Raw genomic sequence first — 25,033 nt, 5'->3', positions numbered from 1 at the left:
TTTAAAAGACCAAAGATAATGCAATTTCTCATTAAGGATAATGGTATACTGTAATAGTATTGTTCGAATACTAAAGATGCATGAGAAAAAGATGCATGAGAAAAAGATGCATGAGCGACAGACATGTTAGTCAGGGGCCATCACGTTGGGCTTGACTCCTGATAACTGAATAGGCAAATGCTCACCGTCTCAGCTTGTGTCCAGCAATCAACCAAGGAGAATTCCATAATATCTTTAACCTCGCTCACATGTCCATTGTCTACCCCTTTTTCTACTCCACCCAACCTTTCCAAGCATGGTAATTTATTTATTTTTATTTTCATGTGTTTATTTAAAAGATTTGTATGGCTGCCCATCTTTTTTTTTTTTTTTAAATTTGGCCACCCATCTTAAAACACAGTTCTGGGCAGCCCACAACAGTACAAACCCCACACTATAAAAACCATAAACCATAAAACACAACCAAAACCCTGCACCTCAGTTATTCCCTTGGGATACTCCAGCAACCAACCCAAAACATCTTCATTCTACCCCAGTGCCTGGGTAAAAAGCCAGGTCTTGATGGCCTTCCAGATGTGCGTTTCTGCTTGCTAATAATGCCTCATAGGTAAGTATTTATTTGATCCAAGACTGGTTCTTCTCGCAATCTATGGTCCTCTTAACCACCTCCAGATCCATTATATGAAGGTTTCTTTTTCTTACACTTTTTCAGTGTCCAGCATTCACAATCATACGTAATCATTGGAATGACCATTGCTCTGACAATATTGACCTTTGTTGTCATAGAAATATGCTTATTCTTCATTAGACAAGACAATAAAGTTCATCAGTGCCTCCCTCCCTGAAATTAATCTCCTTTTTTTTTTCTCTAGCACCTCCTATTTTAATTCCAGCTGCCTTCTACTCCAATCCTGCCATTCTCACAACTTATTCTTTATATAAGATAAATGGATATGGGACAATACACTTCCTTTTCTGATTCTGAGTGATTTTATTTATTTATTTATTTATTTATTTATTTATTTATTTATTTATTTATTTATTTATTTACTATAACCTACCTGGATTCCTAGTCATCTACAACTATAAAAAGAAAAACAATACTCAAACCCAAAATAATACTATAACACTATAATGAGAGCCAGTTTGGTTTAGTGGTTAAGATACTGGGCTAGAACCCAGGAGACCGAGAGTTCTAGTCCTGCCTTAGGCATGAAGCCAGCTGGGTGAACTTGGGCCAATCATTGTCTCTCAGCCCTGGGAAGGAGGCAGTGACAAAACACTTCTGAAAATCTTGCCATGAAAACTGCAGGGATTCATCCAGACAGACACCAGGAGTCAAGGCTGACTCGAGGGTACCAAAAACAAAAAAACCCAACCCATCATACAAAAATACAGGTGGTTGCCCACTCATCCTTTCCCATACATCCTCTGAAACAACTCAGTTTTTACTAAATTCAGGAAGGCCATTAGAGTGGGCATTAACTTAGTCTCAAAGAAAAGGCTATTTGATAAAATAGGAACTGTGACAGAAAAGCATTTTCTAAAAGCCCCTACCTCTCCACCTCTCATAAATGTAATAGATTTTTGTTGGGGAACATGTCCCAGACAGACTGATTCTAGGCAAAGTAGGCAATCCTGTAGGTGCTTAGAAGCCAAGCCATATCCAACTCTATAAATTAAAATGAGCACTTTGAACTGCATCCAGAAAGCTATTGGTAACCAATGGAGGGTCTGCAGCACAAGTGTTAGACCATAATGGATCACTTTAAATAACATGTAATACCCTATTCCGGTCATGAGGCTGAATGAATGAATGAATGAATGAATGAATGAATGAATGAATGAATGAATGAATGAATGAATGAACGAACGTTTGGCTATACTCTAACCTAATAAAGAACAAAATCATGTCTATTAGAATAAGTAGGTATCTGGTGAACATCAGTGTTATGAGTGCCCCCTACTTATGTTAGGATAACATCCCACAATTCCACATTTTTGTAAACACTATAACAAAATTCAGAGAAATATAGCTTCTGTTCACTTCTTTAAAAAATTAGCATTCTTATGCATCGTTATTTATTTATTTATTTATATATTTATTTATCAAATTTATATGGCTGCCCATCTCACAAAAAGTGACTCTGGGCAGCGTACAACAATTAATTAAAACAATAAATATATAAAAACCGACATTATCAAAAAATGTAGAAAATTAATTACAGCCTGGGGAGGAGGAAGCTGAATATCTAGGAATGACAGTTCTAGCAACTCTTGGTTGTTCTTGAAGCAAACAGTTCCCAAAGGTAAAAGAAGGACTTGTGATTTTACTAGAGACAAGGATCAGAAAATACATCTGTCTTTGATCAACAGGGATGCCTAGAACTGATAACGTTTCTCTGTTCTCCACACACATGTCACAAGTGCAGTGGGCAGTAAAAGGACAGAAACAATCTATCACGTGGGGATATTTCATGTTTTGATGATCACACTGTGATACCAGAAAGTGCCTGACTGTCAAACCACACCAAGCCTGTTTTACACTCAGCTGCAGCAACAAAGCTGCAAGTAGAACTTGGCACCTCACACCTCCCTGCTCTCTCCATGCCACAACATGCCTCCTGGGACTGACGCATACATCCAATTCCTCTTTGCCAAAGCTGGCCTCTAAAATTAGGCAATCTGAAGATCTCGTAATTCACTTTAGCACCGCCACTAATAATTCCAATGAAGAAATAAACAGCAATGTCCACATGTGTTGTGCAAAAGCCACACCACACTTTGAACCTGGGAGCAATTTTGGGTGACAGGTGGGGACTCTTTCACACGTTGCATTCTTACTGTGCACATGGAATGCCTGATAAAAAGAATGGAATCCAGGCAGGGGCCAAGCCCATTTTTAAAGACACAGATGCATACGAACAAGCCTGCTGGCGCGCTCTGCCGCGTGATGCATCTACATCTTTAAAAACCTATCTTGGCCTCCTCGCATCATGTGTGAAATGGCTCTCTGGCTGGCCCATTTCTTAGATATGTGTCACACATCTGGGGGACACAAACATGACCATTCAACATCCACGGGCCAAAAGCCAATGTTCAAAATAGGACTCTTCTAGGAAAGTGCTCCTCCCACCCCACCCCAGCACCTTGAAAGTATCTGCAGAAAGGCAAAACAGCAGAGCAAATTAAATAAAGGATGAACTCCTAAGAGCACAGATGTTTCAAATGGTTGCTGAACCTTTCAGAACAGGATCCAAGGTGATGGTAGTGGAGCCTGGGGGGTCCTGCTTGCTTGGCTCTTTGTGGTTCAATGGAGCAGCCTGCCTTGTTCACCCCTGCTTCTAATTCCTGCCACTGCCCAGTTACTCCTTCCCAACCTCTTTGTAGCCACTTTCAAAGAAAAATCCTGCCAAACCCCCACGCCACTGAAATGTGCTCAGGATCGTCCCGGGGAGGACACTGGCCCAGCAGCAGCTGGCCCAGAGGCAAGCTTTCCTGCCTGTCCTTGTTCAATTCTGGGTCCTCCTGCGACAGCACAGCTGCCACCATGAGTGATCATGCTTATGTTGAGGTCATCACTGCCCCCAGGCTAACTTTATGAAAATAAATGGCTGGGAAGAAGTAGGGTGGGGTGAAGAGAAAGAGAGGGGAAAGTCTTTTAAAAGTTATTTTGTCCTGCTGAGATTCTGAAGGGAAGACGAGTACAAGCAGAAATATTTGGCTTGAAAGAGAAAATTGCCATCCCTTCTGGTTCCACTAAATAAATTATAGATCAGAGTCACAGTTCAGAGAGAGTCGTTTGGTGATCCAGAACCGTCAGGCTGCTTGCGGACAGCCAACTCTTAGGAAGAAGTACTAATTTCTAAATAGCCTTCATTGAACTGATGCTTGCAGAAAAGGAGGCCTGTGTTTAGCTAACCAATCCCTTAGGCTCAGTATTACCTTCACATAGTTTACTGTTAAGCTCTTCATCACGGCGAAGGAGAGAAGAAATTATAATTTAATTCCTTCTTTTCTTATGTATTTGCAATGCCTTATAAACAGAAGAAAGAACTGATCTACTGTTCCTTTCCATTTAAATCCCTTATTCCTTCTAAAATGACAAACATGGAGGACACCTTGATCGTCTTCCTTCCAGGACATGGGCTAAGCTCACAGACAAACAGCACAACCAGGATTGCTGAATCATAGGCCTTCCAAAATGCTAGGTAAGCCTTATTCAAACAATGGTAACAATCTACAAGATTATTCAAGAAAGAGCTCAGATTTTGTCTCCACTTCACTTCTTGATAAAGTCCATAACATCTCCAGGAACCTCTTTTTTATGACTCTCTGAGCCTCCCAGAATCATGCACCCACCAATTCATAACAATACCATTTTCTGCCTTTTTCCCGCGGAAAAATGGAATGTATAATCCCTCAGACTTCCTTTACACGTTTGAAATAACAAAGAAAATAAACACTAACCTCCAAAACCTACCTTGAAAAACCAGGCCTTGCCCACTTACATGGTGGCATGACATTATCAGGCTATTCACTGCAGCCCTCTGTCTTTCCACCCACAGTCCAAAATGTTGCCCATCCCTGTCTTCAAGGGCTACTGCTAGTCACTGGAGATACCGCTGGGTTACATGAACTAATGGACTGACTCAGTACAAGGCAACTTTATATGTTGAGAAATATTCCCATTATATAAAAGGATTTAGAAAGCTTTACCTAATCTTATTTGCATGCATGGTTGAAGAAACTTACTAGCAGAACTCTTCCTTTCTTATTGCAACCCCTACTTAAATTACTTTTTCTAACACAGAGATTAGCCTCACAATATAGAATCACAGCATCAGCAGAATCATGCTCCTGGGGGAGCATTAACACATGCAACACCCCACCTGCAGCTTGTTGTGATTCTATCAAACCAAAACCCACAGTCTGCTGAACATGTAACTCAGCTGTCTGTTGAAATGTATTTTTGTCTCATAAACCCAGAATGGGAAGTTTCAGAAACAACTGATCTGGCAAAACAAAAAAAGTAATTACACACTCATGGAGCATTACAGGAATCTACTCCAGAACAAATACTTCAAAAATATAAAATCACTGTACAATATCTTTGCAATCTGTAATATATTTATTGGTACAAAGTTTGCAGTGTCGAGGGCATACTTAATTTTTTTTGGAAAAGGTCACTCTCTAAGGAAATAAAAAATACTTCAGAGGGGAGGTTAGCATTCAAAATGATAAAAATGAAGTGCTGGGCAAATAGGAACAAAAATAAAATGTAGCAACAATCAGCATAAGTAGTACTTATGAGAAAATTGGAGCAAAATCAGAAACACAAAATAACTGCTTGATAGTAGGATTATTAAAAGGCATTCAGAAGTGAAAATTTAATACAATGCAAGGTCATAAAAACCAAATAAACTTTATATTTGACAAGCAGAAACACTGCAAGCAGGACTCAGAAAGTCATAGTGGTCAATCAGATCAATATCTGATACAGACACCTCTTCAGGCATCTAATGTAACGCCATTCAATTTCTTCAGTGTAATTTTTAAAATGGATTATTCATGTGTTCTAACTTGTATTGGGATGTACAATTTTTGTATACGCTTAGCTGTCTTCAGAACATTTCTGTTGGAAAAGGGATATAGACAGTATGCATAGGAATTATCCTTCCTTTAAAGAAGATGGACTAGGAACTCATGGCAATTCTTGCTCTTGGGATAACCATCAATCTAAGTCCCATCCAGATATTCCAAGGAAGGAAGGAAGGAATCCCTGTTTCTGTATTGTGGCTTCTTTGTCCACTAGCTGCTGTTAGACCATCCTTCTCTAATCTGGTAGCTTAGGCTGACTGGGGCTGATAGTTAAAGTCTGGCAGGTACCAGAGTGGGGGAGATTGTCTTGGACCAATACTCCGAAAAGTTGAACTAATAATCCTGCTATCCACCAGCAAAACAGAAAATAAACTGAGAGCTAGCAAACCATATATTCTTTTCCACAGAACAGGAAAAACCAACATCCAGCTCCTAAGGGTGCTGTTGTTCAGTTATGTTAAGAAGCTAATTGGTTATAATACCTGAGCGCAAGTAGATCATAGAAAACTGCCTTGTACTACATCAGAAAATTGGTCCACCAACTTCAGTATTGTTTACTGTAACCAGATATGCTGAGACCAAGCCAGAGATCTCCCGCACGCAAGCCAGGTGCTCCCTCCTGAGCTACAGCTTGGATCTGACCAAACTCATTATCCAGAATTCCAAGCCAGTCAATTTCACCTCCGCATATCCTGTGCTATATTATGTGAATGTCACCTCTCTATAATTTATCGTTTGCCCCTTGTTTTGGCTCTCAGGAAGCCATTCAGATCCAGAGTTCAACTGCGCATAACACAATGCTACCTGTGTTAACATTACCTTTCAGCATAACAGTGAAGTCCCATACTTTGAAATAGAATCTCCCAGCCGTGAAACACAAATAAAGCCCTTTCCTACCCCAAGCAAGACCAGCCCTGTAAATGAACTGCACACAAAGAGTGAACAAACAGTATAGAATGTCCTCCTGCTTTTGTGCGCTGAAAATCCAGTGTTTCAGCTTACATACGGCTGCCTCTCCTATCTATTCCATCAGTGTGAGATACCATGTAATGCGAATCTTTGCCTTCCATTTCCCACCCTTTTCCTTTTTAAAAGTCAGTGTGTGCAAGAGAATTAGTCAACCACTTCACATTGTTATAGTCAAGTGAAGAAAGCATCGTACAGAATTGCAAGATTTAAATCTAGTTGATGAACAGGCAACCACTTTTTGAGTAACCTGTCCAGACATAATCCCCCTCACATTTTTCCATGATCTAAAAGCACTTCAGGAACACTAAGCATCCCACCAGTATGAAATATTTGGAGAATCATTAACATTATCAGTCTAGACTTAGCTTGATTAATATCCAATTAAATGGATCCTAGTTTAAAAGCCATATATCAAAATGATTACACCACTCAGTTCAATATATTGTTGTAACGTGGTCTGTTTAGAGTTCAAAATCAAATGTACTGCAAGAATGTTCTATGCCTGGCTGATGGCAAAGGGTTTTTTTATGCTTCCAAATAAACCCTGAGTGCTTAAGTGTAGTATGACTTTTTAAACTTTGCAGTTACTCAACATTTGGGATCACTGATGAGACAGAGCAAACTCTCCCAAAAGTTATAGATACATTCTTTGTTTTGGTTTTTTTTTTTTTAAGTAAAGGATCACAGTATCATAAAGCCTCCACTCTATTTTACTCCTTCAGCCTATTGTACTTGAAATTTGTCAATTCTGTTTTTCAAAATGTGACGATCATTTGCGTATGAGTCATTGGAGGCATGGATTTTTTAAATATCACTCAGTTCTGGCCCCAGTTAAATCATAATCCTCTACATCAGTCCAAGTGAAATAGAGCTGTTTTCCTAACCATGTTCTCTATCAGCCCCCAAACTGAAACCCAAGCTGTATGCAGACTTAACCCAATTTTAGTCTGAGCAGAATTCAAACAGCCAATTATAAAAGTTTTGCTAAACTAGCAAACAAAAACACTCAATCATTTCTCACTTGTTCATTCTTCTTCCAAACTATGAATCCCAAAGATTAAGAGTGAGCAACCCTTCCATAGCAAGTCCACACATTCTAAAACTTTTCTGAATTCTGAGAGCTGCAGGAACAACACAGTGATGAGCTGGAGGAACAAGCCCTTTTTGACATAATGCAGAGTCACAGAAAAACCCTAGAACCCAAGGTTAAAAAGTAACCAAGCCTAGTATGTTGTACCAATGCAGCCAATGGGTTAGTAAATGATCTAGTTAAGTATAATATGGACACCGTATAGCTTCTTGCTTATTTAAGCTAAAACTGTACTACCCTAAACCAGCAGTGTGCTACCACATTTCAATTAGACAATCTTAGGGGCCAGGGGACTGGACTACAAAACAAGAGACATGGGATGCAGGTGGCCCACTCCTGTCACATACACATATTCTTGTATTTTGTAAAATATAGTGGGGTCCTGAATCAGTCTTACATTTGTGATGCCATAGAAATTATCATGCAGCAGAAGATGGCTTTGTGCACAATCTAGAACATTACCATTCCCAAGGCACCACTTCTACTAAGCAGAACTCCTTCAGTTCCTTGCAGCACATCACTAAGCTAAAAGCAATGAAAGAAATTGGGCACCAAGCTGAGAATTCTGGGAATTGAAGTCCACTTATCTGGAAGCTGCCAAAGTTTGGGACCAGTGGAACAGGAAGGATAAGTTAACATTTTTGAGTTCTAATTTTCTGAGTTGAAAATATATTCATAATTGATTTTAATGAATGTGATGGACCTGGCAAGCCATCAAAATAAACATTATTTTATTCACCTCCACCTCTCACTCCATTGATACTATAGGGATGAAACTGGTCTCTCTTTTTTTTCCTCCATTTTTCCACAACCAATCATGAATAATCCACGGACTTCCACATACATTACTGAACCTCTTCTGTCATACTGTTTGCCTATGTTAGAAGTTTCAAGAAGGAGGACACACTGCTCCAGTGGGGAATCTGAGAAGAATTTTATTGATTGATTGATCATATTTGTATAGCCGCCCATCTCACAAGAGAGTGATTCCAGGCAGTGTACAACACTCAATTAAAAAGACCCAATAAATACATATAAAACAATAATTAAAACTATAAAAATTATTTAAAAAACACACAAAACAGGAGAGGATGATGTTAACTGTAGTAAAGGAGCCATCACAAATTCTCCCCAGTCTCCTGGGAGTCCCAAACCTGATCACATAGCCAGGTCTTGAGGGACCTGCGAAATGTTAAGAGGGATGGGGCTAACCTCACTTCTGGGGGGAGAAGATTCCACAATGCAGGGGCCACAGCAGAGAAGGCCCACCTCCTGGGACCCACCAAATGTAATTCCCTGACAGTTGGGACCCACAGCATGCCTTCTGTGCCAGACCTGGTGGGGCGAGCAGATGTAATCAGGAAGAGGTGGTCCCTCAAATAACCTGGCCCCAGATAACAGGGCAAGACTCCTCCCTAGGCATCTCCACCAGAACTGCAGGAAAGCCAACGTCCATCTGTGAATGAATCCAAGCAATTTTGTCCAACAGATGCTGAGCAAATTCCTCTGCATGCCCTTGCAAGAGGTCCTCTGAGCCCCTCTTACCCAGGAGGGCTTGTGTCACCTGAAACAGGGCTGCGGAGCAACTATCTGCAGACACGATAAGAGCAGAGGAGTAATGACACTTCGCCACCCTTACCGCAAATAGGTAGGCCTTAATAGTGGCTCTGACCCATGTTTGGTCGAATTCATCTCTCATCGAGTGCCAGCAATGTGCTAGACATCTTTTTTCTCATTTCACCTCCTTCACCTCTTCCATAAACCACAGGGAGTGTCGGGATCCCCAAGAGGGGAGAGATCACATGGGCACGATCTGATCCAAGGCCTCAGCCACCCCCTTATTCCAAGTGGCAGCCAGGGCTTCAGATGGACTGTGCAGCAAACCAGCAGGAACAATCCCCAGCTCCCTCTGGAACCCACCTGGGTCCATTAGTCGCCTGGGGAGGACCAACCTAATAGGTCCAGTCTCCCTGCAGTGGATAGTGGCGCTGGAAAATCCCATGGTAATTAGGGCGTGACCTGACCATGACAAGGGGGACACTGAAAGCTCCCCCAATTTCCGATCACATAACCACTGCTCCAACAGGAACATCCAGTATGGCCACTGTCCCGTGTCAGGCCCCGGATGACCTGGGATAGGCCAATGGCCACCAAGGTGGCCATGAACTCCCAAGCCACCTCAGATCCCGCTCCTAGAGAAGGCAGATTGAAGTCCCCCAAACCATACCTCTGGGGAACTCCACTGTCAGCCCAGAAATGGTGTCAAGGAGCTCAGGCAGGGAAGTTGCTGTGCAGCAGGGAGGCTGGTACAACAGCAGCAGTCCCAACTGATCCCTGGAGCCCAACTTAAGGAACAGGGTCTCACATCTGGTGATCTCTGGTGCAGCACCCCTGAAGGCCATAAAGGATTCCCACATGACAATCGCCACACCTCCACTGCTACCCCAGGATCTCAGCTGATGCCACACCCAAAACCCAACTGGACGTAACTCTGAAAGGGCAACCACCCCCTTCCAGATCCAGCCAGGTCTCAGTGATACATGCCATGTCAGCCCTCTCATCAAAGATTAAATCACTGATGAGGGCAGTCTTATTACAGACCAACCTAGCATTAAGAAGAAGCAGCCGGAAGCCAGGGCCTTTGAAGATTTGCTGACAAGGCACCGGGGCTGAGACTGAAGAGCTGGAGTGCAAAACCGATATAAGACAATGGTCCCATGTTCCCTGAGACCTGTCTCCCACCACATCTCCCCATAATACTTCGGCCTGCCCCCATCCCCTCAATGGCAGCCCCATTTCCATATCCAAGTCCCTCAGTTCCCAAGACTGAGAAGCACCTGTTGTCCTCACCAGCCATCCCAGGAGGGGAAGCCAGGTGCCCTGAAGCACTTTGGCTTTATCAGCTCTCAGCGCCATCAAGGTACCTCGCAACCACCTCCCCACTTCACTGCAACACAGTCACACATGCAAACATTCACAGGCACACCTCCCCTACTGTTCCCACCAGCAGGTAGAGGGCGTCCTTCCCATTCACCCTACGTCAATTCCTCCTCGGACTCTCACCCAGAGGAAGGAACTCACACATTCACACACTCTCACACCCCACTAACTTCCAAGGCACCCCCACCCTGCTGCTCCCACCAGCTGGTGGAGGCTCCCATCCCATCACCCCCACTAAATCCACTCCCTGGCTCTCACCCAGAAGAAAGGGAAAAAGGAAGGGATCAATACACAGTTCACAGTGGGAAACCCACGGTTCAACTCTCAGGCACTTCACTATTAAATAGGAGCTGCAGCGTGTATACCCCTTAGAAAGGAATTAAAATATAAAACTAAGAAGTACAGTGAAAAGTATACTCAGCAGTAACAACTACTGGTATTACCTGGACCATTTAAGCAGCAAATAAGGCAAAACCATTTTCTTTTATTTGGTAGTTTGCCTCATATTTAACAGGCTAATGGTCCTCTCATTTTGGTACTGGATCATTGTCATGGCTTACTTTATTCAATTTTGACAAATCAGGGAAGCCAAGCCGATGGATCACTTCCATCCCATAAGCGCACCCAAGAATAGCAGATAGAAGTAAATTCTCTTACCATATTTGTCTCCATCTTCTCCTTTGGCACTGATCCGCCTCCCTAGCACCTGGATGTGTTTCCCACTGGTTCGGCTGTAGAGCTGATAAAGTCTGAGCTGTTTCCTGCTGACATCATCTCGTGCTCGCGTCTGATTTTCCACGTGTATCCGAAAATCCACATTTTCTTCAGCAACAAACATCTGATTTTCAAAACAAGGAAAACCAAACCATGAACGATGATTCCATTTTGAATGCACAGATGGTGCGCAGCATAGCCGATATTTTGGCTGACTAACTTTCAGAAGCCTGCAGACATTAATATTGATGCTGGCTATTGAAAACTGCAAGGTGACTCGTTGGGACCTAAAGCGGATATTGCTTGTTTCATGAGGGACTGGCCACAACAGCTTGGGATTAATGCAACCTGCCTGAAGGACAAAGCATTATCACTAAGACCTAATAGTAATAATAACAGTGTATTTGGTCAATGACCAGCAAAAAATTAAAAAAAAGAAATGCAACACCAAAGCAATATCTAATAGATGAGATAAAATACTAGCATAACAAAGATAAAATAACACATAAAAATGTGACATACACTGCTATAATGATGCATTAATTACTTGGGCAAGTGTAAATCTAAACTACTACAGACTATGAATTAAAATACGTATCATCTAAAAGCAAGATATCTAGTATGTGTTAAATCTAAAGTGATAAATAAAACAGAAGTGATTATTTCCGTAACCAGTTGTGCCTTGTTTTCATTGTGGCAAAACAGAATTTGGCTACTGCACAGGTGATAAACAGTTTCAAATCTTCCAGAAGATGGTTCATATAGAAATTGTCTGGTCTGGTCTTCCTGAAAATTTACATATTAGGGACAAAATATAAATAGACCTGATATCTATAGAGTTTACAATGTAGTAATACACGCAAAATGGTTTCAATCTCCTTGTCGCCACATGGGCAAGTATGCTCGGTTAATGAGATGTTATGCCTGGCTTTGAAAAATGCTATTCTCAGCTTGGGGAAAGTTAGATGTTGTAGATATTTTGCTAGTTTCCAAGTGCCCTTATTTATCCAAGTTCTACTTGTTGGGGTACCCTATTAACGTCAACCTGAAATTCCATATTCTTTATTTTTTGAGGGAGCAGTTGTTTGGCTTGGTCACATACTAAAGAAATTAGGAATGGTATAGAAAGCCCATATAACGCCAATTTCTGCTCTACAGCCTGTTTCCAGGGAAAAGGAAAATTGTCTATTAAAATTAAAGGGGTCAGTCCAACTGGGAAGAATTGGATTTTCAGCCAGTAATTTATCATCCTCCTCCAAGCCCTTACCCGGGTTGCAAGCATTCCTGTCTCAAGCCTTATCTGGGTATTTGGTATTCCATTGGGTGTAGCAAGGAAAAATCTCAAAAATTTTGTTTGCACTGTTTCCAGTGGGTCCTTCTTCACATAAATTCCTACTTGTGCCCCATAAAGGATTTGGGCCAGTGGTTTGGCCTCAAAAAGTTTTAATGTCGCAGGGATTACTTGTCCTCCCCTTGCATAAAAGAAGCGCTTGATAGCACTTGTAGACCTAAGAGCTAGCTGCAGTACATGATTCTGATGTGCTTTCCAGGTGCCTTTAGTGGAAAACCACCCCAAGGTATTTAAATGCAGTAACCTGCTCTAACTTGTGCCCTTCTGCTCTCCAGGATTGTTGGGTGGCTGTCTTAGCAAAGACCAGAATTTTAGATTTATCAAAATTAAGAACCAGAACAAAGAACCAAAATATTGCTGCTATTGCTCTTTTCAGCCCTATAGGGGGTTTGATCCAGCCAGGCAGTTCCTATGTGCTCAAGGAAAGGACCAGTGTGCTACAGCTGGTATTACCCTGATGCCCTGTAGCTGGGACATCATGATCAAATAGTAACATTGCCTGCCTAGAGCTGAACTGCTGACCATTGTTAGTCAAAGCTGTTCTTGTTGCCTACTGAAGGAGAGGAACCAACCATTTGGGGCAAATGTCAGTGTTCTCCGCTGAAACTCCAGGACTGGCTGCTCTGAGTTCACGCCACTCCTGCTTTCCAAAGGACCAGGAAACACCAATTTCTCCTTAAGGGCAGAGCATTACCAACGTTCTTTCTTGTTCCCCATGAAGAGTGGATCATTTTCTCTCCCAGATCTCCATTAGGCCTTTGTTTCCTCCTTTTTCTATTTAATGCAGTACTGTGCAGATGCAGCTGTGACAGTCCTAACTTCTTTACTGCTGCTTTTACCCTTGGTATTACTGTTTTTATTGTTTATTTCGTTTTATCTGATGGTTAATAATGCATTTTTCAATCTGTTTTTTAACCCCTCTCTGTGGGTTATATATGGATCTATCCCTGACCTCTCAAACAATTTCCTGTACTCCAGTACAGCACATTAAGGCACATGTACACAGACTGCAGAAGAATGACTTGCTTGGATCCCTCTCCTTGCTTTGTCCAGGACCTCTGCTGTGTTAGTGCAGGGCAGGGGTTCTCAAACTTTTTCAGACCGTGGAACCTGTTAGTTTAAAAAAAAAAAAAATTCCCGGAGCTCCTGATCTGCAAAATGGCAGCCATGGCATTTTTTGGTGGGAGAACAAGCCCTGCCCTTTCCGCCGTACTATAGGAAAACTGTTCCTGGCTGCGCTCAAGTGAATTTTTTTGTTTTGTTTTGCCCTGTAACAGTCCGTGGGAATATCCTTGAGAGATAAGAGAAGGAAGAGCCGCAGCCAGGGCAACGGTCAGATAAGAGACATCTCAGTCCACAGAAGGAATGGGGTTGTGGAAAGCATCTCAGAAGGGACACCCCCCCCCCATCCTCTGGAAAGTAACAGCAGGAAAGGAGAGAAGTGCGTTCAGACTTGCAAGATTTGGTTACAGTAACATGTAAGTACTCATGGTTTTGGTTTCCTGTCTGGATTACCTTGAAAGGCTGACAAGCCTTTAATCTCTAGACCTCCATCAAGTTCTCTGGTGGAGAGGAAGTTCTTAGCTTGAAGCTCCTTTTCATTCCATTGGAAACCACTGAGCTAAGAGGACCCAGCGCTGAGCATCAGTGCCTGGAAACTACAGGTAGCCCAACTCAAGCTTTATGCAGGCATCCAACAATGCATTCCCTTGGCCCCCAGTAAATTCATTCCTGGCATTTTCACATCACCATGATTGCAAGGTGACCTGCGTGTGCCTTTCGGCCCCGGTTCCACAGCCTAGATTCTCTAGGGCTCCTCCTCACAAGAGCGAACTGGGCACATGCAGCAATCTCTAAATCCCACCCGGTGTTCTGCATCCAGCATTTTCAGGAAGCATGAATACAGTTCTAGAGGCAAATCAAGTCTACAACATACATGCCCAGCGTGTAAAAGCATAGTATAAAAGCAAGCGGAACCTATACTCCTGGATGATCCTCGTGATTACATGTATTCCAAGCATTTTGGGAAAGAACAGCAGTTAATTTATGATGAAACATGTGCCTGCTGTTGTGTGGGAGAAAGAGCATGCAAAGTCATGAATGTTCCTCACCCCAATTTTTAAAGTCAACCAAACTTTGATTTGTATCCCCTCTTTTGTTCAAGAGCTTAAGATGCTCCCTCCTCCCACAACAATCAGAATACTGAAATCTCATACATTTTTCATATTCTTGCACAAAATTACATTCAAGAAACACACATTCACATGCACACACAGACATGCAAGTGCTATGCAAAGCTCTATTCTCATTTGTCCTCTTTTTAAATGTTGCATTTCCTCTTTCTTAACAATGCAAAAGTTGTCAAAATGGCCATCTTAGTTAACCTTGATATAATGAATATTTTATTTTCATTAGCTGCAAAAGGATAGCAATGGCTTCAACAAATGGAAAGGAATCTGAGTGTGGCCTTTACACAAGCCATTTGGATTGCCTTATTCTACCAAAGCATTTAATAATGAAAGTACTATATAAAAAGCGTTCAGACATCTCTGTGCTTTTAAAGGAGATTCACTTCTAAAAATTAAATATTTCTGCATTTAGAGCTCTTTCTGGTTTCAAAAAGTAAAGTAATGTGTTCCTTTAATACGCCAAAAACACTTCTTTTAACCTTCCAGACACTGCACCAGCCTAATAGTAATTATTTCCTTTATGACTTTCCAAACATATAAAATTATCTCAGCAACGTCAACATGAAATATCTAAGATGTCTCTTTCCTTCGTCTGGAAAGTAGGGTAATCACTATTTTGTTTTCATGGTTTGGGCAGATTTCTACTCTGCCAATTAGAAAATTTGCAAGGCCACTTCCTGAGTCTTTTTTTTTTCAGGTGTGTCTTGAAAAGTAACACATTATTATTTGCAACCATTTTCTTTTCCAGTCCTAACTGCAGCACCATTCATCAGCAAACTGCTAGGCTGAGGTTACTGATGGAATCATTGGTGGGATAGAGAGGACCTATTTAACAATGACGCATCCCATTTTTTGTAATGAAGTTAACTACTGTAGGATCATACTTACAAATAGTAGCATGTATGTGTATGTGTCTCTGTGTGTTTTAAGTCTTAGTTACATATGAGAACAGAGGAATAATGAATATGTGACATTTTTTGTCATCACAGTCTAAGTATTAATTTATGGAAATCAGGTTGCTATCGGAACTTCAGCCCATCTAACTCTTGCCACCTCCCTTTATTTTCACTGAAAGCAAAAAAAAAAAAAAGGAAAGAAGAATGTTTCTCACTGGATTGAGTAACAGAACCTCCTCTTCCCACCTTTCCTATCCTTTTATCCTGATTTTTCCCCATCCACCATGTAAGTTTCTAGATAGCTTGGAAGTTGACATAGACCATAGGTTTCCTTGATATATATGTATTCCTAGTGGCATGGGAAATTACTCTTATGCCAACTTTTGGTAAAAAAAATAGTATCAAGGCTTCAGCAGGCATCTGTTTTTGGCTTTTAGAACATAGAAATATAGTCCAAAACAGATACAGTTAAATTCTGCAGAAGACAAAACAGTAAGAGTTAAAGCCCAGAGCCAGAAGCAGGAAAAAGGGCAAGAACATGATAATCAGAGATCAGAACGATATTGTTTTATTTAGTGTGATGGGGAAAAAAATCTGTGAAATTCTGGGGGGAAGGGGGAAGGTGTGACATTCTTGCACAATATAGTTATGAGGTCACCAAAGAGACGGTAATATAAAAGCTTTTTTTCCCCTGTATGATCATTTCTTCACTGATCTGCAGCTTTAGTGACTTCTCACACTTCAGTTAAATCCAGATGGACGATCTTATGAGGGAATACCTCTATGGTGTTTTTTCAGACCAGGAAGCAAGGGCATCCTGGGAATCTGCAGCTTGGCTGGGAAATGAGAAACAGAAAATAGTAGTAGCCTTCAGTAACCAACCGCAAGTTCATTTTACCCTGAGAATGAAGTAATAAAAACAGAACCTTCTTTTGCAGAGGAAGAAAAAAAATGAGAATTAGAGGACAGATTTCAGCACAGTATTAGTCACAGGCATGAGTTAGTCACAGGCCAGCAGTGGTCAAGAATGAAGACAAGAGGAAGAAATAGGATAAGGGAAGCAGAGTCAAAGCAATTTGCTCAGATTGAATAAAGTCTGGGGGCCAGAGGTTCATATAATCAGGTGAACTCAAATCAGCTTGTGGAATTATTTGACAATATTCAGACAAGGTGATAATGCACTTTAGATGGTACCCTTCTGAATCACAGAATTCAATCTGCCAAATTTGCTGGGGAACGAGAGAGATGTAAAGTTTCAGAATCCAACTGATGAAAACCTCATTGAGAGAGAGAGAGAGAGAAAGAGAGGGGGGGGAATGAAAGAATAAGAAAAAAGAAATAGGACCTTTGTGAGCATAGAACATCTTCTTGGAAAATGGCGCTGACCCAAGCAACACCACTTTCCACAATATAAAAACTGCTAAATTTAAAAAAAAAAACCCTCTTGCAGATCTATCTCAAGTCATCATTTATATCAAATTCTATAATTTAACTACATATGTGGCACAGAAAACCAACATACAATTGGTGTAGAAAAATCTAGCAACAGAGTTAGATTTTGAGATCTTTCAGAGTTAGATTGGAGGTTTTCACATCATGCCTTTGCTCCTACAGGAGGGTAATAGCACTGAATGCTATATTCAGTCCAAAGAAAGGATGAAGTTAGCAAGGATAATTAAAATTTATCTGAATGAAATACAGCATATGCTTTCCATGCAAAATAACTCAGTTTCAGCCTTGAGTATCTTCAGTTAAACCTGTCCAGCTAGAAAAGGCCTCCATCAGCAAGAGAAGTTAATATACTTGGTTAGACAAGCCAAGGGCCTGATTCAATACTTACATGTACACATATCCATCTTGCTATTTCTTAAGGTAGTCATTGTTATGCAAAGTGCAGACAAAGAATGAGAAGTAGTGAACAACAGGAATTAAGGACAGGCAACCAAAAAAAAACTAAATATGGTTTGCATTAACACAGTGTGCTGTATCTTTCCATACATTTCTTTTCTTTGCAGACCATCCTTGTTTTCACCTGCTTCACCCATTGCCTTTTGTTCTTTAAACTTCTCAGCTCTTTTTCAGGATGTCATCAACTCCATCTAGCTATAACTTTCATGTCCTTCCTTCCTTCCTTCCTTCCTTCCTTCCTTCCTTCCTTCCTTCCTTCCTTCCTTCCTTCCTTCCTTCCTTCCTTCCTATGGTTCCTTTGTGATTCCATCCTCATTCATTCTCTCTTATGACAAAATCATTTCAGTGTACTTCTTAGTATTGGTCGCTGACTACATTCATTCATCATCCGAGGGATGTTATCTAACTTAGATAACTACCTTTTCCTAAGCAGCCAAGGGGCAGAGCAAGCCAAGCCATGGGAAGTGGAGCTGGCAGAACCAGGATGCTCAGAGCCACTTCCCACAGTGGACAGGTGATCCTCTTGACTCTCCCGGAAGCAGGGGGGAGGTGCCAATCCATCCTTAATTCCTAGAACTTCTCGGCTGGCATCACTAGGCACATTTGTATGGTCGGTGTCACTGCCCCTTTGTCTTTTTAAGCACACTGCCTACCATGTGTCATTTGAAGGACAAGCAGAGAGGTGCCTGGAAAAAAAAAAGACTAAGTAACATCCCTGCATCACCCACTCATTCTTAATCCAATTTTGTTTGGTTTACCATGCCCAAAATACCACACCTCCATTGTATTAAACTCAGTTTTATGTTTCTCTGGATATACCCAAGTCTCACTTTCATATAACCAAGTAGGCAGAAGCACATTCTTACCACAACCATTTTCACTACTTTTGACTAATATTCCTTATAACAGACGACTTTTCTACCAGCATTTGTTCATCTTAAAATTTCTCCATTCCTTTTCCTACTTTCAGTAACCATTCTGCAAATGTACACAAATTCATCTACTTGCTCTAATTTTGGGGTAGTTATGTAAAATGTGCCATTGTTCACTCTGCTTTCCTGTCAAACTGAAATACCTTGATCTTCAATATATTAATTTTCTGATCCATACAGCTCACTGCATAAGTTATCTAACATTCCCTGCAAAAAATTTGGTTCCCAGCCAACAAGGTATCATCTGCATATAAAAGTACATTCATGCCCCCAACCAACATACCTCTAACACCATGAGCATTCCTTATACATTTATTGATAATACATTAAATAACCATTTGCTATACATTCAATTTATTCTAATATAGTGTATGCTTTATTTCCATCATATACCACTCTTATTACATTCAGCACAAACCCTCAACTCCATATTCATGTCATAATTCAAGCTTATTCACTTTATGATATACTTTCTCTAAATAAACACAGTAAACTTCTCTTTGCCCATTCATACATTTCCCAGTGAACTGCTGAAGAGCAAAAAGCTACACTTTGCTCTCAGATATTTACTCATTGTTACCTCTTACACCTTTTCAGTTCTCAGATTCTGCAAATGCTTTCCTGGGCACTCTTAACAAGCTAATCCCCTTGTAGTTTGTACATTCATTCTTGTTACCTTTCCTTTTGCATAGGAGAATAATAATGGGATTCTTCTAATTGTTAGGCATGAAGTTTGTATTTATATGCGTATTAAACAAACTGCACAGCCACCCCATTCTAACATTGCTCCAGTTGCACCATTTACCCCTGCGGGGTTACCAATCTTCAACATTCTCACCACACTTATGATTTCCTTTTCATCATTTTTTCTTGGACGTTTACATTTATAATATCTAAACATAAATATAACATATACAATATCCAAATTTTCATCAGTGTAGTCTGAAAAGCCCCTCCAGTAAGGAGGAATCTAATGCATGTTGGATGAGAATCCAATTGACTGTAAACTTTGAGCAATACTCAAGGAGTATTGCTATCTGACAATGTATTAGAATAACTAGTTTCCATTTTCCTGAATCAATGAGTCTTTGGCAGTAACATCACCCCCTTACCAAATCTTTGGAATTCTGATATGCAGTATCATCCTACTTCAAAACTTCTCATCTCTGTTGATTGTTTCTCTTTGGAGCCAATTTGGAATCTAATTTGAGTTGCTCTGCGACATCATTGATTTGGAGTGCTTTTGGGTAAGTGAAATTCAATGATGTTCCCTTGAAAAGTCTTTGTTAATGCAGTCTAAGTAAAAAGCACTTAGGAGATGACACTGAAATTGAACAGGAAGAAGAAGTTGACTGTTGGGTCAGACCTCCCTCCAGCTGTCAAGATTCAGAAATAGGAGATGGGACGAAGTAGAAGGGCAACTCTGGAGGATGGAGAAGCTGATGGATCCTTTATGAACTGGAATGACATTCAAAACAGTGAAGTCATACTAGCCTTTGTTTTATTTTATCACACTGAACTAAGTATATTGTAAATTGCTAGCAACTTAAGCAACACTAGGAATGTGCTCAGTCTTGTACTCTTAAACTATTAATACTTTCTACATATTAAAAGAAAAATCCTGATGTTCCTTAGAAGTAGTATCAGAATATTGATCCATAGCTTCTTTTTTCTTCACTTTTTTTAATTGATTTTTTAAAAATGTTGAGCCCATCAAAATACCTTTTACAAAAGGCTCCTTCCACATATTCTCTTGATACAGCCTCATAAATTAACTCTGTAACAGAATGCCATTCAAACCACAGCAGGATTGTGTTACTACACAAACTTTGAAACATGATCCGTCCTGGAAAGTTCAGTTACTTGCGTACAATAGGTTTAATTGTGAAGCATCAAACAATGGCTGTGAACAGCCATGGAAAATATGTAAAAAAAGCAAGGGTAGGTTTATGAGCGAACTTTTTTTTCCATCCACCATCACATGACTTTTGCAGGACAAATACCTGCTCACAGAACAATCAGTGTAATTCTCACTGGTAATACGGCATAAGCTTTGAGAATGTGGGAAGCTATCAAGGACCCCAACAACATTATTATTATTTAACTATATATCCTACCTTTCAGCTTATAGCAGCTAGAAATACAAATGATAAAATACAGGAATAGAAACAGTACAATTAAAATCAACATCAAAATTGAAATTGGTTCTGCTAACAATTAAAAGCTTGGAGAAAAGGATGGGTTTTCAACACTTTCTTAAATTCTAGGAAAGTGGGAGCCAAACACCCCTCTGTGGGGAGTGTATACCATAGTCTGGGGCCTGCAGGAGAAGAGCCTGTCCTGCATATCGGATAGACAAGCTTCAGACAGCGGGGCTTCTTCAAAAGAGCCTCTCCTGCTGATCTAAATGACTGGGCAGGTTCACAGCAGGAAATATCAGTGACTTATATTCTGAAAGAGTGTGGAGGAAAAAAAAACATTTAAAAAAAATTATTTCCATATTTATTTTTCAGATAGCCACAGTAAATGGCTTTAGTTAAGAAGCTGGCTATGGTTGTCTTTCCCGACGTGATGCCCTTTGGAGATATTAACTGCAACTCCCAAAATTCTCAGTGAGCTATAGTAATGACCATAGTATGTTATATACTGTATTATTTCAGAGAATTTAAATGGTCCCAGTCTTAGATTTTAATTCCAATTATGCACTTACTAAACTTTTTTCCTTTTAAAATGCATTATGCTTTCCCAAAGAACTTGTTATTTGCTTCTACTGTTTCTGCTGAATGAAAACTTCAAAAAAGGAAAATGCCAGATGTGGACTTGGCTTCTTCTAATAACACCACGTTTATACCCCAAGCAAATACAGAAGGCTGTGATGTCAGACCACATGTATGTATGAATTTATTTATTACATTTATTTATTACACTTGTACTCCACCACATTCATATCAGAGTTTCTGTTGCACAAGAAGAGAGGGAGGAAGAGGCACTTTTGTGGTTCCAGAAACCTAGAATTAAAGAATAGAATGCAAAGCAAATATCTACTTTCACCTGTCACAATCCATTTCACATATAGTAGGAATTCTGCTTATTTATCTTTGAATGTGTCTGCCTACTGGAAAATTATAGTGTCGAAATTTTGTGATTTTTTTTTAATTAAGTGCTATTTTATGGCACAAAGTGAAAGTAGAGAGTTGGCCATACTGGCTAGAGATTCAAAGACTTGAAGACCTAACACCTCTGGAAGATGCAGGATTAAGGTTAGGCTGATACATGCAGTAATTCATGCCACAGCATGGAACAGGTCAAAGGAGACCTAGCAGGAACCACTGATTCATGTCACAATGGCCAGCTGGGATTACGGTGTCAAATTGGAAGGGAAGGCCACACACAGTGGGTCACTTTCCAGTATTTGCCTGGTGAAATAGATATACTTGATTTCCCACATTTCTTAAAAGTACAACAGAACAAGTCAGGTAAATACCCTAGCACCACTGAGCCCAACACTTCATCAGCCCAACAGAATATGTCACAGCATTTTAAGTTTTAGAAGCACTTTCCCTTTCATCAGAAGCGTGCATTCATATTATTTATTTGGGCATTTAGCTACCACAAGTGTGTGTGCGGACATACAGCATACTGTATAACTGAGCACTAGATTCCTGTATTTTGAGGTCAGGCAGAAAACAATCCCACGGTATTGCCTGAGGCAGGGGAAGATGCATGTATGTGTCATGTTTGCCCATAAAGAGTGATTGCCCTTAGGAACTTCTTATAAAGAACGATAAGAAATTAAACAAACATTTGCTTAGGCTCACACTAAGAACTACTGAACCAGGGAAAAACTACTGAAAACTGGAAAGTTGGACAATTTTTAAAAGTAACACAGTTGTCAGTTAATATACAGTATAATAGAAATTAATTTTGTTTCACTTGAATGTAATCTTAGTTAATTTCCAAATTCCCATATAAACTGAACGTAATATTTTGAAATAAGCACTTATCTGAATCTGGCAGTACAGTTTGCTACTCCACAGGAAAACTCCATACTGTATATAGGGTGGAAACTAAAGGCCAAAGTGGCCCCAGTGGTGGCAGGAGCACTCGGGGCCATGACTCCTAAACTGGGAGAGGGGCTCCAACAGATCCCAGGAACAACATCCGAGCTCTCTGTGCAGAAGAGGGCAGTGCCAGGAACAGCTCAGATACTTCACAGAACCCTCAAACTCCCAGGCCTCTGGTAGAGGACCCGAGCTTGAGGAAGACACAGACCACCCATAGGGGTGAGAGGGGATTTTTTTGTAATATACATACACACACACAAACATATAATGTGTAAAATGCAAAATATGATTGGAAATTCTTTCCAAAAATATGCATTTGGAAACATGCATGTTTGGAGAAATGAACATAAAATATACATGTTTTTGTGCATTTTCTTTTTAAAAAAAAAGCAATCTACCATGAAAATTAGTTGAATCATACTCATAAAAATAATCTGAGACATAGCAAAACTGATAGAGATAGGGTTTTCCTCATTTTAACAGGCATGTTTCTCATCATGCCCTATCATGGGATGGCTGCATATGTTCAACCCATAAAACTGTGATATAGATTTGCTTGAATTAAATTGAAGTTTTAGGCCATCTATTAACTGATAGTTTTTAAAAAAATACTTGTTAAATAGGTACAGTTGGAAGGCATTAGTAAGAGTGAGAAGGCAGCGCTGCATTGGCAACACAGAGTGCTTTTTCTGGCTTTCTGTTAAAGAAAAGGAGTTCACATCAGATTCTACTTCTTTCAGATTCTTCTTTAAGAGACCACCTCTTAAAGACAGAAAGGTCCTCAAGAAGTAACAAATATAACAGCCGCCTGCTTTGGCGATGCAAATTTATACTAATAAGTGGATTGATTTCTGATGCCCCAGGATAAATCTGAAGACACATTTTTGGTTGCAAAGAGCAGAAATTGCTAACCAAACTTTTATCTTATACACAAAGAGCAGCAACACAATGTTGCAGTGCTTCAGCAGCATCAAATTGACCTGAAGCAAAAAAGATGGGCAAGCTTCAAAAAATTCAGAGAGAAATCATTAAGGAGGATTACATTCCCATGATTATTTTCTTAAGGTCATTTCAGGATTTACAAGGTTAGTGGTGCAATTGTGCATACGTGTGCATGTGTATAAGACTGAGTGTGTCCCCGGGAGTCCTGTGTATTTGAAAAAAACTGCAAAGAGTTAATTGTGTAACTTCACACTGGCCAGACAGAATGTGAATAGTCTAATGTTAGGAGCTCCACGTCTGCTCCAAAATTCTACCTGAAATTCTCCCTAATATACAAAGTACCTATTTATTACTGAGTTAATATTTCTCTCTCTCTCTGCATGTCTCTTTTAAAAAAAAAAAACTGGAAAGCATGTAAGAATAAACTGGACTGGGAAAGTGGCACTGTTTATTCAGTTCTTCAGCATGCCCTGAACCCCTTCTCTGAAAGGAAAGGTGATGGGATGTTCCCTCCACAGAGTCTATATAGAGGCACAGTGAAAGGTTATTATTGTTGTTTAATTAGTTGCATTGCTTATGTATTAAAAAAAAAAAAGGAAACAAATCCAGTGCAAGAAAACAAAGAATAAAAGGGAGAAAAATATATAATATACGTCATGCAATATATTAAAGAAAGAACATAACTCCATTTTTAAATAATGCATTAAACTTTGACCACACTAAATGATATTGTCCATCTTTTCATTAGAACAATAAAAAACCAATTTATAGGTAGAGGGTGAACACATATCTTCAGTCCAACATTTTAAAGCTGAAATAGCGATATCTTTCCATCATAACAAAGCAAACCATTTTTAAATACTCCAGGCACAATAAATCCAAAATTCTTCATAAATTGATAAATTCCATATTTTTGTATATAGTTCAACATCATGTTCATATCTTTAAACCACTTATTTCCCTCTCCCAAATCATATTTACAAACTTAGGGATATTAAATTCCTGATACTTAAAACAGGAAAACTGCAGAACATGTTCCTATGTTAAAATCCCCTTCAATATATTACACTTACAGCATAATGAGGCTTGACAATGAACCTTTTTTCTGAACATCCTCTGAGGAGTCCAATAAACATTTAAAAAAAGGAAAACTTCTGTAGAATTTCTCATATCCTAAGATCATAGGAAACATATTTAACATTCTTTAAAACCCAGTTCCACTGATTTGTCAACACGGGACATTCTGTTCCAAAATTCTTGCAAATTACCAATATCTGATGTATTACTCTTTAATTGTATATTAAAATGAACTATAAATTTAGAATCTTCCAAAACCCTTTTCAATAATAATAATTTGGGGTTCAGATGCTGCCAATGCATCAGGTCGAAATTATACAGTTGAGAGGAGTATTAATTTAATATACTGCCATTGTTCAA

General features: G+C 40.0%; 1 protein-coding gene across 3 annotated transcripts in view; it reads right to left on the bottom strand.

The window, feature by feature from the left end:
* Positions 1 to 25,033, bottom strand: part of FGF18 (fibroblast growth factor 18) — a 117,790-nt gene that overhangs the window by 44,763 nt on the left and 47,994 nt on the right. For all 3 annotated transcript variants that reach the window (XM_088134996.1, XM_088135003.1, XM_088135000.1), the window contains one exon: positions 11,258 to 11,438. In XM_088134996.1, coding sequence (XP_087991122.1) covers positions 11,258 to 11,438 — 181 coding nt within the window. The remainder of the gene's footprint in view (positions 1 to 11,257; positions 11,439 to 25,033) is intronic.

This window comes from Python bivittatus, unplaced genomic scaffold (assembly GCF_059951505.1).
Source record: "Python bivittatus isolate LINGU-HERP-01145 unplaced genomic scaffold, Pbiv_v1 ctg000020_np1212, whole genome shotgun sequence".
Classification (NCBI taxonomy): domain Eukaryota; kingdom Metazoa; phylum Chordata; class Lepidosauria; order Squamata; family Pythonidae; genus Python; species Python bivittatus.
The sequence above is the reverse complement of the archived record's forward strand: the minus strand, read 5'-3'. Positions and strand labels throughout refer to the sequence as shown.